Source organism: Coregonus lavaretus (genome assembly GCF_964263955.1).
Source record: "Coregonus lavaretus genome assembly, contig: HAP1_SCAFFOLD_3935, whole genome shotgun sequence".
NCBI classification, from domain to species: Eukaryota; Metazoa; Chordata; class Actinopteri; order Salmoniformes; family Salmonidae; genus Coregonus; species Coregonus lavaretus.
Genome location: NW_028166988.1, coordinates 12,887 through 26,322, shown reverse-complemented (window position 1 = coordinate 26,322; position 13,436 = coordinate 12,887). Strand labels below are relative to the sequence as shown.

The 13,436-nt window shown below is 45.8% G+C and overlaps 1 protein-coding gene across 1 annotated transcript; it reads left to right on the top strand.

Annotated features, from left to right (window-relative positions):
* Positions 1 to 1,408: 1,408 nt before the first annotated feature.
* On the top strand, positions 1,409 to 4,362 carry LOC311114032 (zinc finger MYM-type protein 1-like). Its single transcript, XM_084189310.1, has 2 exons — positions 1,409 to 3,076; positions 3,638 to 4,362. Exons 1-2 carry the CDS (start codon positions 1,494 to 1,496, stop codon positions 4,257 to 4,259), a joined length of 2,205 nt encoding a protein of 734 aa, XP_084045436.1. The 5' UTR covers positions 1,409 to 1,493; the 3' UTR covers positions 4,260 to 4,362.
* The last annotated feature ends 9,074 nt before the right edge of the window (positions 4,363 to 13,436 follow it).

Here is a 13,436-nt window from a genome sequence, read left to right as displayed (position 1 = left end):
TTACTTGTCTCCTGTCTCTATCAACTTTTATGGACCGAATTCAGAGTTAGAAAACCACCCTCTGCTACCAATTTTGTTGATGATCACAAGTTTACTGGAGAACGGAGACCAAGTAGAGACTTTCGGACAAGGTGGATAATTGTATAATATAAGGCAGTTTATTCAGAGGTAAAGATATCTGTAAATAGCGTGCACGGACCCGTTCGTCAACCTCGTAGGGAGATATCTGAGAGCGAGCCCCTAAACATTGTGTGCTGACATTTTATACAATAAAATAAAGTAGGTTGATTCTAGTAGTTCTGATCTTCTGATTGGTCCTGATGAGTTGGTCGAGGTCACCTCCATTGCATTGGCTCTGAGTCGGGTTCTCTGTCTTCAGATGTTCAGCCTAAGAGAAGGGGGTTTTTGTGTGTGTGTGTGCTTAACAATGATGATGTGTGTGTGTGTGTGTGTGCGTGTGTGTATGTGTGTGTGTGTGTGTGTGTGTGTGTATGTGTGTGTGTGTGTGTGTGTATGTGTGTGTATGTTTAACAATGATGATGTGTGTGTGTGTGTGTGTGTGTGTGTGTATGTGTGTGTGTGTGTGTGGGGGTGTGTGTGTGTATGTCCTCAGAGCAATAACTCGTGAGTTGGGAGAACTGAGAGACCTATGGCGTGGGTGTTGTCCATAGCCACCTGCTGATAAGGCCGACAAGATAGAAGTCTTTGTGCATTGTATTAAATCCAAAGGCCCAACACAAGATGGGTTATGCACAAGATTTTAGTCAGACCAAGCTATAACATTATATATTTACTACGACACATGAAGCAGTGGCTGACGTCTGTAAAGGCAAGCTGTGCATTTTGAACCCACAACCCGTCTCCGTTTTTCAACTGGTCGTTCAGTACATCACCGTTTCTGTTAATTGAACGTTGTGTTATGTACTGAACGCAGCCCAGGACCGAGTTTAGTTACACTCATCCAGACTAGCTACCTCTGGAAAAGCCTGCTTATGGTTTCCGTGGGTTACATTTGCAGACGTTTTGCTCCATGTGAACTACAATTCAAACCGGTTTTCGAAACATATGCAGATTATGTCCCTTATCTTTCATATCAGCGAGAAATAATATTTTAAATACAAAAAATATTAACTTTAGCAGTACACAGGGACGGTGTGTTCAATAGGGCGATATGGGCGACGCACTGCCAAACGGGAAAAGGAAGGGATTTTTTTTCTAATCAATTATATCACGGCAACAGTAGTTATCAGTGTTGTAATCTAGACGCCTGATCTGCCACAGTGCCACTAAATGTCCAATCAGGGTAAAGTCGTGCTTCAAATGGCCCCCCCCCCCTTTTGGGGCGATTTCAGTCAGGTTGAAAATCGCCCAGAAGTCTGTCATAGACTCCCATGTAAAATCAATTTTTTTCAAATATCCGAGCTTTCAATACAATCTCTATGGGTTTCTGAGGGCTTGCACTTACGCGCTTTCGTCATACGTAACACATATCCATGAACGTAACTAAGAAAAAAGCGGGTAGCAGCGTCAATCAATTCACAATCACTACTATCAAAATGGCTAGGCTTCAGTCCAACTCGATTGTGTCTTTGAAAGAAGTTCCTTTTTGTCAGCGAACAAATGAAGATAAATTGGCAACGAAACAATTAGGACCTCCCAGACCAAATTTAATAATTCAACAGGTTTCTACTAAAGGGGGGAAGTCCTACACCCGAGGATTTTCCAAAAATTGGTATGAACGGAAAACCTGGCTAGCAGGCTGCGATGTAGCTAATGCAGTTTTCTGCTACCCCTGCTTACTGTTCCACCCTGAAGGCGGCACAGCAGACAGCACCGCTTGGACAGCGACTGGTGTAACCGACATGCACCATCTTTCAGAAAAGATTAAGAAACATGAGCTGTCAAAGACCCACATGGATAGCTGTTTGAGATTGTCATCTTTGGGAAGAGTGAATATTGCCACTCAACTGGATGAGGGATACAGGCTAGCTGTCCGCCGCCACAACGATGAGGTTAGCAAGAACCGCCATATCCTCAGCCGGCTTATCCAGTGTGTTAAGTTTTGCGGAGTGTTTGAGTTAGCTTTGCGAGGCAAAGATGAAACTGAGGGCTCCACCAACCCTGGTATTTTTCTTGGACGTGTCAACTTTGTGGCACAATTAGATGAGGTGTTTGATGACCATCTTAAAAATGCTAAAGTTTTCAAGGGCACATCAAAGACCATTCAAAACGAGCTACTGGAGTGTATGCTAGCGGTCACGAGGGAACATATTGTGGAGGAGGTGAAGTCTGCGAACTTCGTAGCTATCCAAGCTGACGAGACCACGGATGTTTCTACACAGACACAGTTGGTGCTTGTGCTGAGGTACATAGATAGCAAGCACAAAGTGCAGGAGCGATTTTTTGAGTTCCTTCCCATCTCGGAATCAACCTCAGCCTCAATCGCCAGTGTACTTTTGGAGAGACTGAACGGTCTTTTTGCCGATGACGAGAAAGTCAAACTCATTGCGCAAGCTTACGATGGAGCCAGTGTGATGAGGGGAGAGAAGGCAGGTGTGCAGCAGAAGGTGCGTGAGCATTTCAAGAATGCCCATTACGTGCATTGCTATGCGCATCAGCTGAATTTGATCATGCATCAAGCTACTTCTCGCATCAAAAAAGTGAACATTTTCTTTTCCGATCTGAGCGGGATTACAACGTTTTTTTCCCGGTCACCCAAACGCACCAGCATTCTTGACCAGACTGTTGCACGAAGACTGCCCAGACCTTCATCCACACGGTGGAACTTCAACAGCAGAGTCGTGAACACTGTCTACGAGAATCGAGACGACCTCATAGTATGTTTTGAAGCCATCCGGACGGGTTCATTGGGTTCATTTGACCAGCTTACTGTGAGAGAAGCATCTGGTTACGTGAGGATGCTACATGATGAAGATTTTATTTTTTTCCTGCGGCTTTTTCACAAAATCATGCCCCACGTCGACATTCTGTACCAGAAGCTACAGAAGAAGGACATCGATGCTGTCTTTATCAAACGTGCCCTCGACAGCTTCACAAGCAGTGTGCAGGCCATAAGGTAAGATTAAACAATATCATTCGATCTTTCTCAAAGCAGAGCTTTATTTGAAAATGTATGCATGAAAGGAGACTGCATTTGTGTTTGAAATCACATTATTCTCATTATATATGGCCAGTGGTGTAATCTATCTTATTTTATATACTATGTGTACTGTGCAGTGGTGCTCATAAGCTTATGATCCCATGCTAAAGTTGACTAAAAAGAGGAATAAAAAAATAAAAAAATCATATTTTGGAAATTGATCTTAATGACTTAATTAAAAAAGTTGGAAAATCCAACCTTTAAGGACACCAATTTTCTTTTCTTTTTTATTCCTCTTTTTAGTCAACTTTAGCATGGGATCATAAGCTTATGAGCACCACTGTATACTGTGCTGAACATCCAGGCTATGTGAGACACAAAGGCTAACTTAAACACTAAAGACTTTATGCATCCCTGCCCATTTTAAGTGGAACTTAAGTATTTGTACTATACATGGATACATTGCATATACCTGTGCATCACATAGACAACAATACTGTACAAAGCCAACAAACACATTGGTCTGTTTGCCTTCAGGGACTCCTCTCAACAGCAGCTGCAAGAAGCAACAGGAGCCAAAAGACCCAGAACAGCTTTGAGAGAAGAGGAGAAGCAGAGGCTGTCTGAAGAGGTCTGCAACACCATCCTGGATCACACCAAAGAAAGGTTCTCTTTCTCTGGCCACCTTGTGAGTGCTACCTTACTGCAAGCAGACATGTTTGAAAGGTACTGCCATTCATTTCCTGATGAGGCTCTGAATGCCACTGTGAATGCATACCCCATGCTGAGCAAGGCAAAGCTCAAGACAGAACTATCTCTGATCTATGAGAATCCTGAATTCAAGGGAGGCTGTGGTGCACTGGCACTGTACCAGGTTCTCATGAGCTACAACCTCCAGGAGACGTTCTCTGAGACTGTGACTCTGTTGAACATCCTCATAACTACTCCCATGACAACAGCTGAAGCTGAGAGATGTTTCTCAACTTTGACACGAGTTAAGACATTCCTGCGAAATTCAATGGGCCAGGAACGTCTGAATGCACTGGCCATGCTTTCCATGGAGAGGGAACTAGTCCTCAGCATGCCTGATTTCAATGAGAAAGTCATTGAACGCTTTGCTGTATTGAAACAGAGAAGAGAACAGTTTCAGTACAAGTAATGTAGCCTCTCTCTCTCTTTGTCCCTCCCTGTCTGTCTCTTTAACACACACACGCCCAAATCAGTTCACAGTTGATGTTGTTTAAAATAGTTTTTTTTCATTTAAAAAAAAGTAATAAAAAAAAAAAATCTGTTCATTTTTACAAATCTATACAATTGGCCAGAATATGGTTGTTCATATTTACAAATCTATACAATTGGCCAGAATATGGTTGTTCATTTTTACAAAGCCATACAGATAGCTGTGTTTACCTTTTCTAGAAATTACTTTCAAATTCTGTTTTCATTCTTATTTCATTTGTTTATGGAAATGCATATTGTTTATGCAGTGTTGAGGAATGTGAAAGAACACCCTTGATTATTTTTACTGTGATAACTTATTTTGATTTTGTAAGCCAACACTTTTGAGATCAGTCAATAAATGCTTCTGGTATTGACTTATATGCTGCCCCTGTCTTCATGTTGTTGCTGGACATATCTTTTAAAAAATGTGTGTAGGTCACCTAAATCATCAGAAAAATTGCCCCCCCTGAGAATTTTTTCAGGAGCCGCCACTGGCAGTACAGTGGCAGTACAATAATTACTGTAATGCAGCCTCCAGACTTCAGGGCTTTCATACTTCTTCCGTTTAGCGGTGCAGAGCTGTTGTGAAGGAAGTTGTCAAAGAAGTGGGTTTGTGTTCATACAGGATGTACCGCCCCCAACCTACCGTCAGCCAATCATGTCAATGCCCTCCAGATTGTTACAACATTTGAGAGGCGCACGGCGATGCGGTACGGAGCTAGATTTGGCCTCTGCATACACCGCAATTCCAAATCAAATCAAATTGTATTGGTCACATGCGCCGAATACAACAGGTGCAGACATTACAGTGAAATGGTTACTTACAGCCCTTAACCAACAGTGCATTTATTTTTAACAAAAAAAGTAAAAAATAAAACAACAACCAAAAAAGTGTTGAGAAAAAAAGAGCAAAAATAAAATAACAGTAGGGAGGCTATATATACAGGGGGGTACCGGTGCAGAGTCAATGTGCGGGGGCACCGGCTAGTTGAGGTAGTTGAAGTAATATGTACATGTGGGTAGAGTTAAAGTGACTATGCATAAATAATTAACAGAGTAGCAGCAGCGTAAAAAGGATGGGGTGGGGGGGGCAGTGCAAATAGTCCGGGTAGCCATGATTAGCTGTTCAAGAGTCTTATGGCTTGGGGATAGAAGCTGTTGAGAAGTCATTTGGACCTAGACTTGGCACTCCGGTACCGCTTGCCGTGCGGTAGCAGAGAGAACAGTCTATGACTAGGGTGGCTGGAGTCTTTGACAATTTTGAGGGCCTTCCTCTGACACCGCCTGGTATAGAGGTCCTGGATGACAGGAAGCTTGGCCCCAGTGATGTACTGGGCCGTACGCACTACTCTCTGTAGTGCCTTGCGGTCGGAGGCCAAGCAGTTGCCATACCAGGCGGTGATGCAACCAGTCAGGATGCTCTCGATGGTGCAGCTGTAGAATTTTTTGAGGATCTGAGGACCCATGCCAAATCTTTTCAGTCTCCTGAGGGGGAATAGGCTTTGTCGTGCCCTCTTCACGACTGTCTTGGTGTGTTTGGACCATGATAGTTTGTTGGTGATGTGGACACCAAGGAACTTGAAGCTCCACCTTCCATACGATGGTCCGACCACATTTCGGATCAAGAATAAATTGGCTTTACGCTTACACACAGGTGTTCGGAATACGCTAGATGTCTCATCAAATCTAAATCCAATTGTATTGGTCACATGCCGAATACAACTGGTGTAGACTTTAACGTGAAATGCTTGCTTACGAGCCCATTCCCAACAATGCAGAGTTAAAAAGTAAGAAAAATATGTCGAGGAAAAAACAAGGAAATAGTAACACAATAAAATAACAATAACGAGGCTATATACAAGGAGTACCAGTACCGAGTCAATGTGCAGGGGTACGGGGTGGTTGAGGTAATATGTATATGTAGGTAGGGGTAAAAGAGACTAGTCAATCAGGATAGATAATAAACAGAGTAGCAGCAGTGTTGGTAGTTGAGGTAATATGTACATGTAGGTAGGGGTAAAAGTGACTAGTCAATCAGGATAGATATTAAACAGAGTAGCAGCAGTGTTGGTAGTTGAGGTAATATGTACATGTAGGTAGGGGTAAAAGTGACTAGTCAATCAGGATAGATAATAAACAGAGTAGCAGCAGTGTTGGTAGTTGAGGTAATATGTACATGTAGGTAGGGGTAAAAGTGACTAGTCAATCAGGATAGATAATAAACAGAGTAGCAGCAGTGTTGGTAGTTGAGGTAATATGTACATGTAGGTAGGGGTAATTGTCAGTCCAGTGAGTGTGTGGGTAGAGTCCAGTGAGTGTGTGGGTAGAGTCCAGTGAGTGTGTGGGTAGAGTCCAGTGAGTGTGTGGGTAGAGTCCAGTGAGTGTGTGGGTAGAGTCCAGTGAGTGTGTGGGTAGAGCCCAGTGAGTGTGTGGGTAGAGTCCAGTGAGTGTGTGGGTAGAGTCCAGTGAGTGTGTGGGTAGAGTCCAGTTAGTGTGCATAGAGCTAGTGCAAGAGAGTCAGCGCAAAACTAAATAAAGGGGGTCAATGCAAATAGTCCAGGTAGCCATTTGATTAACTGTTCAGCAGTCTTATGACTTAGGGGTAGAAGCTGTTCAGGAGCCTTTTGGTCATGCAGTAGAAGAGAGAACAGTCTATGACTTGGGTGGCTGAAGTCTTTGACAGTCATTAGCACAGGTGGCTGCCTATGTCTTCTATAAACATGGAGAAATGGCCGTGTGGGAACACCAACCCTATAAAGGTGTGTAGTAATTTAACCTTTATTTTAATTTAATTTTTAATAATTTCTCACTGATCTGAAAGATACGTTCCTTATGTTTCCAAAACCACAAGCGATGAGTGTTTTTATTTAGAGCAAGAGTCGGGGGGGGTTGGGCTCTTCACAAAACTTCCTCGGTCAGAAGATACTATCGTCAAAATGCGCTAAAGCAGTTAGCCCCATTTAATAGACGCTAGCTAACACATTATCCAACAACAACTTCTTTTCAATCTGTAGCAGGGTGCTGTGTGTTTCAGACAGCTCCACAGTATAGAGAATCTGTAGCAGGGTGCTGGGTGTTTCAGACAGCTCCACAGTATAGAGAATCTGTAGCAGGGTGCTGTAGACAGCTCCACAGTATAGAGAATCTGTAGCAGGGTGCTGGGTGTTTCAGACAGCTCCACAGTATAGAGAATCTGTAGCAGGGTGCTGTGTGTTTCAGACAGCTCCACAGTATAGATAATCTGTAGCGGGGTGCTGGGTGTTTCAGACAGCTCCACAGTATAGAGAATCTGTAGCAGGGTGCTGGGTGTTTCAGACAGCTCCACAGTATAGAGAATCTGTAGCGGGGTGCTGGGTGTTTCAGACAGCTCCACAGTATAGAGAATCTGTAGCAGGGTGCTGTGTGTTTCAGACAGCTCCACAGTATAGAGAATCTGTAGCAGGGTGCTGGGTGTTTCAGACAGCTCCACAGTATAGAGAATCTGTAGCAGGGTGCTGGGTGTTTCAGACAGCTCCACAGTATAGAGAATCTGTAGCAGGGTGCTGGGTGTTTCAGACAGCTCCACAGTATAGAGAATCTGTAGCAGGGTGCTGGGTGTTTCAGACAGCTCCAAAGTATAGAGAATCTGTAGCAGGGTGCTGTAGACAGCTCCACAGTATAGAGAATCTGTAGCAGGGTGTTTCAGACAGCTCCACAGTGTAGAGAATCTGTAGCAGGGTGCTGTAGACAGCTCAATAGTATAGAGAATCTGTAGCAGGGTGCTGTAGACAGCTCAATAGTATAGAGAATCTGTAGCAGGGTGTTTCAGACAGCTCCACAGTATAGAGAATCTGTAGCAGGGTGCTGTGTGTTTCAGACAGCTCCACAGTATAGAGAATCTGTAGCAGGGTGCTGGGTGTTTCAGACAGCTCCACAGTATAGAGAATCTGTAGCAGGGTGCTGGGTGTTTCAGACAGCTCCACAGTATAGAGAATCTGTAGCAGGGTGTTTCAGACAGCTCCACAGTATAGAGAATCTGTAGCAGGGTGCTGTGTGTTGTAGACAGCTCCACAGTATAGAGAATCTGTAGCAGGGTGCTGGGTGTTTCAGACAGCTCCACAGTATAGAGAATCTGTAGCAGGGTGCTGTGTGTTGTAGACAGCTCCACAGTATAGAGAATCTGTAGCAGGGTACTGGGTGTTTCAGACAGCTCCACAGTATAGAGAATCTGTAGCAGTGTGCTGGGTGTTTCAGACAGCTCCACAGTATAGAGAATCTGTAGCAGGGTGCTGTGTGTTTCAGACAGCTCCACAGTATAGAGAATCTGTAGCAGGGTGCTGGGTGTTTCAGACAGCTCCACAGTATAGAGAATCTGTAGCAGGGTGCTGTGTGTTTCAGACAGCTCCACAGTATAGAGAATCTGTAGCAGGGTGCTGGGTGTTTCAGACAGCTCCACAGTATAGAGAATCTGTAGCAGGGTGCTGTAGACAGCTCCACAGTATAGAGAATCTGTAGCAGGGTGCTGGGTGTTTCAGACAGCTCCACAGAATAGAGAATCTGTAGCAGGGTGCTGGGTGTTTCAGACAGCTCCACAGTATAGAGAATCTGTAGCAGGGTGCTGGGTGTTTCAGACAGCTCCACAGTATAGAGAATCTGTAGCAGGGTGCTGGGTGTTGTAGACAGCTCCACAGTATAGAGAATCTGTAGCAGGGTGCTGGGTGTTTCAGACAGCTCCACAGAATAGAGAATCTGTAGCAGGGTGCTGGGTGTTTCAGACAGCTCCACAGTATAGAGAATCTGTAGCAGGGTACTGGGTGTTTCAGACAGCTCCACAGTATAGAGAATCTGTAGCAGGGTGCTGTGTGTTTCAGACAGCTCCACAGTATAGAGAATCTGTAGCAGGGTGTTTCAGACAGCTCCACAGTATAGAGAATCTGTAGCAGGGTGCTGGGTGTTGTAGACAGCTCCACAGTATAGAGAATCTGTAGCAGAGTGCTGTAGACAGCTCCACAGTATAGAGAATCTGTAGCGGGGTGCTGGGTGTTTCAGACAGCTCCACAGTATAGAGAATCTGTAGCAGGGTGCTGGGTGTTTCAGACAGCTCCACAGAATAGAGAATCTGTAGCAGGGTGCTGGGTGTTTCAGACAGCTCCACAGTATAGAGAATCTGTAGCAGGGTACTGGGTGTTTCAGACAGCTCCACAGTATAGAGAATCTGTAGCAGGGTGCTGTGTGTTTCAGACAGCTCCACAGTATAGAGAATCTGTAGCAGGGTGTTTCAGACAGCTCCACAGTATAGAGAATCTGTAGCAGGGTGCTGGGTGTTGTAGACAGCTCCACAGTATAGAGAATCTGTAGCAGAGTGCTGTAGACAGCTCCACAGTATAGAGAATCTGTAGCGGGGTGCTGGGTGTTTCAGACAGCTCCACAGTATAGAGAATCTGTAGCAGGGTGCTGGGTGTTTCAGACAGCTCCACAGTATAGAAAATCTGTAGCAGGGTGCTGGGTGTTTCAGACAGCTCCACAGTATAGAGAATCTGTAGCAGGGTGCTGGGTGTTTCAGACAGCTCCACAGTATAGAGAATCTGTAGCAGGGTGCTGGGTGTTTCAGACAGCTCCACAGTATAGAGAATCTGTAGCAGGGTGCTGGGTGTTTCAGACAGCTCCACGGTATAGAGAATCTGTAGCAGGGTGCTGGGTGTTTCAGACAGCTCCACGGTATAGAGAATCTGTAGCAGGGTGCTGGGTGTTTCAGACAGCTCCACAGTATAGAGAATCTGTAGCAGGGTGCTGTGTGTTTCCTGTAGCGGGGTGCTGTGTGTTTCAGACAGCTCCACAGTATAGAGAATCTGTAGCAGGGTGCTGGGTGTTTCAGACAGCTCCACAGTATAGAGAATCTGTAGCAGGGTGCTGGGTGTTTCAGACAGCTCCACAGTATAGAGAATCTGTAGCAGGGTGCTGTAGACAGCTCCACAGTATAGAGAATCTGTAGCAGGGTGCTGTGTGTTTCAGACAGCTCCACAGTATAGAGAATCTGTAGCAGGGTGCTGGGTGTTTCAGACAGCTCCACAGTATAGAGAATCTGTAGCAGGGTGCTGGGTGTTGTAGACAGCTCCACTGTATAGAGAATCTGTAGCAGGGTACTGTGTGTTTCAGACAGCTCCACAGTATAGAGAATCTGTAGCAGGGTGCTGGGTGTTTCAGACAGCTCCACAGTATAGAGAATCTGTAGCAGGGTGCTGGGTGTTTCAGACAGCTCCACAGTATAGAGAATCTGTAGCAGGGTGCTGGGTGTTTCAGACAGCTCCACAGTATAGAGAATCTGTAGCAGGGTGCTGGGTGTTTCAGACAGCTCCACAGTATAGAGAATCTGTAGCAGGGTGCTGTGTGTTTCAGACAGCTCCACAGTATAGAGAATCTGTAGCAGGGTGCTGGGTGTTTCAGACAGCTCCACAGTATAGAGAATCTGTAGCAGGGTGCTGGGTGTTGTAGACAGCTCCACAGTATAGAGAATCTGTAGCAGGGTGCTGGGTGTTGTAGACAGCTCCACAGTATAGAGAATCTGTAGCAGGGTGCTGGGTGTTTCAGACAGCTCCACAGTATAGAGAATCTGTAGCAGGGTGCTGGGTGTTTCAGACAGCTCCACAGTATAGAGAATCTGTAGCAGGGTGCTGTGTGTATCAGACAGCTCCACAGTATAGAGAATCTGTAGCAGGGTGCTGTGTGTTTCAGACAGCTCCACAGTATAGAGAATCTGTAGCAGGGTGCTGGGTGTTTCAGACAGCTCCACAGTATAGAGAATCTGTAGCAGGGTGCTGGGTGTTTCAGACAGCTCCACAGTATAGAGAATCTGTAGCAGGGTGCTGTGTGTTTCAGACAGCTCCACAGTATAGAGAATCTGTAGCGGGGTGCTGGGTGTTTCAGACAGCTCCACAGTATAGAGAATCTGTAGCGGGGTGCTGGGTGTTTCAGACAGCTCCACAGTATAGAGAATCTGTAGCAGGGTGCTGGGTGTTTCAGACAGCTCCACAGTATAGAGAATCTGTAGCAGGGTGCTGTGTGTTTCAGACAGCTCCACAGTATAGAGAATCTGTAGCAGGGTGCTGGGTGTTTCAGACAGCTCCACAGTATAGAGAATCTGTAGCAGGGTGCTGGGTGTTTCAGACAGCTCCACAGTATAGAGAATCTGTAGCAGGGTGCTGTGTGTTTCAGACAGCTCCACAGTATAGAGAATCTGTAGCAGGGTGCTGGGTGTTGTAGACAGCTCCACAGTATAGAGAATCTGTAGCAGGGTGTTGTAGACAGCTCCACAGTATAGAGAATCTGTAGCAGGGTGCTGTAGACAGCTCCACAGTATAGAGAATCTGTAGCAGGGTGCTGGGTGTTGTAGACAGCTCCACAGTATAGAGAATCTGTAGCAGGGTGCTGGGTGTTTCAGACAGCTCCACAGTATAGAGAATCTGTAGCAGGGTGCTGTGTGTTTCAGACAGCTCCACAGTATAGAGAATCTGTAGCAGGGTGCTGGGTGTTGTAGACAGCTCCACAGTATAGAGAATCTGTAGCAGGGTGTTGTAGACAGCTCCACAGTATAGAGAATCTGTAGCAGGGTGCTGGGTGTTTCAGACAGCTCCACAGTATAGAGAATCTGTAGCAGGGTGCTGGGTGTTGTAGACAGCTCCACAGTATAGAGAACCTGTAGCAGGGTGCTGGGTGTTTCAGACAGCTCCACAGTATAGAGAATCTGTAGCGGGGTGCTGGGTTTTTCAGACAGCTCCACAGTATAGAGAATCTGTAGCAGGGTGTTGTAGACAGCTCTACAGTATAGAGAATCTGTAGCAGGGTGCTGGGTGTTTCAGACAGCTCCACAGTATAGAGAATCTGTAGCGGGGTGCTGGGTGTTTCAGACAGCTCCACAGTATAGAGAATCTGTAGCAGGGTGCTGTGTGTTTCAGACAGCTCCACAGTATAGAGAATCTGTAGCAGGGTGCTGGGTGTTTCAGACAGCTCCACAGTATAGAGAATCTGTAGCAGGGTGCTGGGTGTTTCAGACAACTCCACAGTATAGAGAATCTGTAGCGGGGTGCTGGGTGTTTCAGACAGCTCCACAGTATAGAGAATCTGTAGCAGGGTGCTGGGTGTTTCAGACAGCTCCACAGTATAGAGAATCTGTAGCAGGGTGCTGTAGACAGCTCCACAGTATAGAGAATCTGTAGCAGGGTGTTTCAGACAGCTCCACAGTATAGAGAATCTGTAGCAGGGTGCTGTAGACAGCTCCACAGTATAGAGAATCTGTAGCAGGGTGCTGTGTGTTTCAGACAGCTCCACAGTATAGAGAATCTGTAGCAGGGTGCTGGGTGTTTCAGACAGCTCCACAGTATAGAGAATCTGTAGCAGGGTGCTGTGTGTTGTAGACAGCTCCACAGTATAGAGAATCTGTAGCAGGGTGCTGGGTGTTTCAGACAGCTCCACAGTATAGAGAATCTGTAGCAGTGTGCTGGGTGTTTCAGACAGCTCCACAGTATAGAGAATCTGTAGCAGGGTGCTGTGTGTTTCAGACAGCTCCACAGTATAGAGAATCTGTAGCAGGGTGCTGGGTGTTTCAGACAGCTCCACAGTATAGAGAATCTGTAGCAGGGTGCTGTAGACAGCTCCACAGTATAGAGAATCTGTAGCAGGGTGCTGGGTGTTTCAGACAGCTCCACAGAATAGAGAATCTGTAGCAGGGTGCTGGGTGTTTCAGACAGCTCCACAGTATAGAGAATCTGTAGCAGGGTGCTGGGTGTTTCAGACAGCTCCACAGTATAGAGAATCTGTAGCAGGGTGCTGGGTGTTGTAGACAGCTCCACAGTATAGAGAATATGTAGCAGGGTGCTGGGTGTTTCAGACAGCTCCACAGAATAGAGAATCTGTAGCAGGGTGCTGTGTGTTTCAGACAGCTCCACAGTATAGAGAATCTGTAGCAGGGTGTTTCAGACAGCTCCACAGTATAGAGAATCTGTAGCAGGGTGCTGGGTGTTTCAGACAGCTCCACAGTATAGAGAATCTGTAGCAGGGTGCTGGGTGCTGTAGACAGCTCCACAGTATAGAGAATCTGTAGCTGGGTGTTTCAGACAGCTCCACAGTATAGAGAATCTGT

Excerpts from the sequence above, each read along its gene's own strand:
- LOC311114032 (XM_084189310.1), top strand. The coding sequence starts at position 1,494 with ATGAACGTAACTAAGAAAAAAGCGGGTAGCAGCGTCAATCAATTCACA. Across the intron at positions 3,077-3,637 it reads AGCAGTGTGCAGGCCATAAG|GGACTCCTCTCAACAGCAGC; the intron begins GTAAGATTAAAC and ends GTTTGCCTTCAG.